Consider the following 3,227-nt stretch of genomic DNA (forward strand, 5'->3'; position numbering starts at 1 on the left):
AGCCAGCTCCTTGAGTACCCTGGGGTGTAAACTGTCAGGGCCAGATGACTTGAAGGTATCCAGCCTCTCAAGGTGTTCCTTCACAAGGTCAGCATTGATGGAGGGTAAGGTATCTCCCTCACCCGGTCCTCCCTGTCCCGTAATAGGTAGGGGTGTCCCATGGGACTGGTGAAAGACCAATGCAAAGTACCCATTTAGCAAGCTGGCTTTTTCCTGGGGGTTGGTTGTCAGTTGTCCCATCTGGTCAAGTGTTGCCCTTGCTTTTCCTCCAGCTCCCCACATATCTAAAAAAGGACTTTTTATTGTCCTTGATACTTGTAGCTAGTTGGAGTTCCGTTGCAGCCTTGGCTTTCCTGGTTCTCTCCTTGCAGGTCCAGACCAGTGCGGAATATTCCTCCTTGGAGGTGAATCCCATCCTCCATCCTTTGTAGGCCTTTCTTTTTAGACACAGGAGGTCCGCTAGTTCCCTGCAGAGCCAAGGGGGCTGCTGTGCCCTTTTGCTGCCTTTCCTCTGAGATGAAATAGACTTTGCTTGTGCATCCAGGATCCCTCCTTTGAGGAGCAACCGCTTATCCTGAGCTCCCCTCCCCTTTGGGCTGTGGCCCTTTAGGGCCTCAATGACAAGCCTCCTGAGCTTTTCTGAAGATTCAGAGAGCTTTGAATTGATTCAGATTTTTAAACTGATTCTCTGATTCGATTTGGATTCAAATCTCTGAATCAAATCACCATCCGAAGCTTTGCACAGGTTTATTAGGAAGTGGTTAGGTGTTTCCTACAAAAGACTGAGAGCTGAGCTTCTGCAGTAAATCCAGCAGCTGGGTGACTGAGAGGAGGGAGTCTTTGGAATGGTAAAGGGTAAACTGGTAGACAGACTACCTTGTTTGATAGCTTGCTTACATTTTAAATTTAAGTTTCAGAATAAAACTTTCCTGGAAGAGACTTGGACTTAGCAATGAGTCTTCCTAGGCTGGGAAAACAGTCCAGCTGCCTTATGAAAGCAAGCAGCTGCCTACATTCTGGGTTTCCACTTATGGATTTTGGTAAGGGAAGAATTGTATTAAAAAGGAAAAAACTTAGTCAATATTTGACAAAATAAATGAAAATAAAGGCGAGGTGAGTCTTGGGTGAAAGTTATCCATTCTATTGTTTTGCCCACCTGTAGGCTACTGCTTAGACAGAACAGTAATCAGTCAACCCTCCCCTGTTCTGCCAGCTTACCCCATGTTCTTAGATTACTTTGTACAGTAATAATTCGTCCTGGGTCAGACAAATAAGAAGTCCACATCTGTTATTCAGTATTCATCCCTTGGGAAGCATATGGCATTGATACCTGCCTGGGACAGTACTGCCTGAGAGGCTCTCCGGAGCCATTAACCATTGTGTTACGATTGGCAGTTGTTATGTTACTATAAAAAAGTCAAAGGTTTAGTTCAGCTGAGTGGCCCTTCAGGCTAGCATGGTTAAAGTGTGTTAGTTTCTGTAGTCAATGGCACAAAAGGGAGTGATGTTTGGCAGCCTTTGACTTCCCAGCCTGAATGACCAGGTGCCCATTAAAAGCTGGGTTGACTGGGAGCATCCTTTGGCACAGATCCAGAGCAGGGCCTAATATCATGCTTTTAGAGCCATAGAGGCACCTTAACTTCTTTACTAGAACACTTATCACTTCTCTTGTAATGCACACATAAATATAATTGTCATTCAACATTGATAAGAAGGGTCTATATAGTGACTATACGCTACATGCCAACCATGTAAACATAATGCCCAAACACCAATGGAAGCCTGGACCATTGCTTGGCTCTGTGTCCCTGTAGGAAAACAAAACATTGAGAATACCATGGCAGTGCCTCAGCATGACCCAAGTGACAGTCCAGTCACTGATCTAGCTCCAGTTATAAGTTTGGTTAGTGTTTCAGCTTAGAATCATCAAGTGTGTTCCCAGGCCAGCTCTCCCACTGACAGTTACTTATTCCGGTATGATTCCTGGATTATTCCAACAGGAGTTGGAGAGCCAGGCTTTCACAAAAATGAAGAGTGTAATGATGGGAATATAGCATGGAAGCAACCAGGTTCTAACTGGAGACTCCAAAATGGCAAATAATTCTAAGCAGATCATTGTCTTGGTCTTTAATCCTTGACATGCCAGGTAAAGGCATGTCAAGAAAACAAACATGAAGAAGGAAGTTAAAGAAATGTGGTGGCTCAGGTAAATGGGTGCTAAGAGAGAGGAGATGAGGGTGTGCCAACCTTTTGCCTAATAAGACAGAGGAGGAAGTTCCTAATCTAATTGGTCATTCCTCTCATTCCTAACCTAGTCTGGGGTGGAGCACAAAGATACCACTTGTTAGTTCTGCTTCTCTAACAGGAACATCAGAAAAACATCCAACTCTAAATAAGGAAAGGGTTTAATGTTTCTCTTTAGCCTCAATTTAAGAGACAGGGAAGACAGGCTTCTTGTAGAAATGTTGGGGAGGGAGAAAAGTTTGCTTCTGGGTGTATTTCTTTTTTCCATTCTCCACTGTTGAAGTTTGTTCTGAGTCTTGACTTTTTAGAGGTTTAATAATCTGTACTCTGCTCCCTGGTTTCACATTGTTGTCTCACTGCTGCGATGTTTGTGGGTTTCATTATCCTGGAAGATCAGGTGGTAGGGCTTTTCATTATCCTCAATCACAGAGTTATCAAGCTCACTGTCCTGTGCTTCCAGCTCATGCCGAGACAAGTGTTCCACTATGCCAGCTCCCAGGGAATCCCCCAGTACATTGGTGGCTGTTCTGAGACGGTCCCTGTAAAACAGCAGAGAAGAATGACATTGGGAAGATTTCCCGCATTTCCCAAGAAAAAGAAGAAAAAAGAGGTTTTGTGAAATACTAATTTATTTTGTGACTAAAACTGGCTGAAAAATGTCAACAAAAGAGAGTTTTATCCAACATTTTCATACTGGAAAATCTTTCCAACGTCTCAAGAAGCTTGAGTGAGAGGTACTGTACTTAGGTGATTATAAGACTCATAGAATCAATGAGTGGGAAGAGACCTAGACAGATCATCTAGTCCGACCCCCTGCCATGGGCAGGAAGGAGCACTGGGGGTGGGAGGGGTCATAAGACCCCAGCCAGGTGCCTGTCCAATCTCCTCTTGAAGATTTCCAGGGAAGGTGAGAGCACCACCTCTCTGGGAAGCCTATTCCAGGCTCTGGCCACCCTTACAGTGAAGTAGTTCTTCCTAATATC

General features: G+C 44.4%; 1 protein-coding gene across 1 annotated transcript in view; it reads right to left on the reverse strand.

Annotated features, from left to right (window-relative positions):
- Positions 1 to 1,691: 1,691 nt before the first annotated feature.
- The window catches only part of LOC109294749 (excitatory amino acid transporter 1-like), a 128,444-nt gene continuing 126,908 nt past the window's right edge, over positions 1,692 to 3,227 (reverse strand). The window contains exon 10 of the mRNA XM_019513203.1: positions 1,692 to 2,783. Coding sequence (XP_019368748.1) covers positions 2,585 to 2,783 — 199 coding nt within the window. The 3' untranslated portion in view covers positions 1,692 to 2,584. The remainder of the gene's footprint in view (positions 2,784 to 3,227) is intronic.

The sequence above is a fragment of the Gavialis gangeticus genome, unplaced genomic scaffold, assembly GCF_001723915.1.
Source record: "Gavialis gangeticus isolate Ggan-Ray unplaced genomic scaffold, GavGan_comp1, whole genome shotgun sequence".
NCBI classification, from domain to species: Eukaryota; Metazoa; Chordata; order Crocodylia; family Gavialidae; genus Gavialis; species Gavialis gangeticus.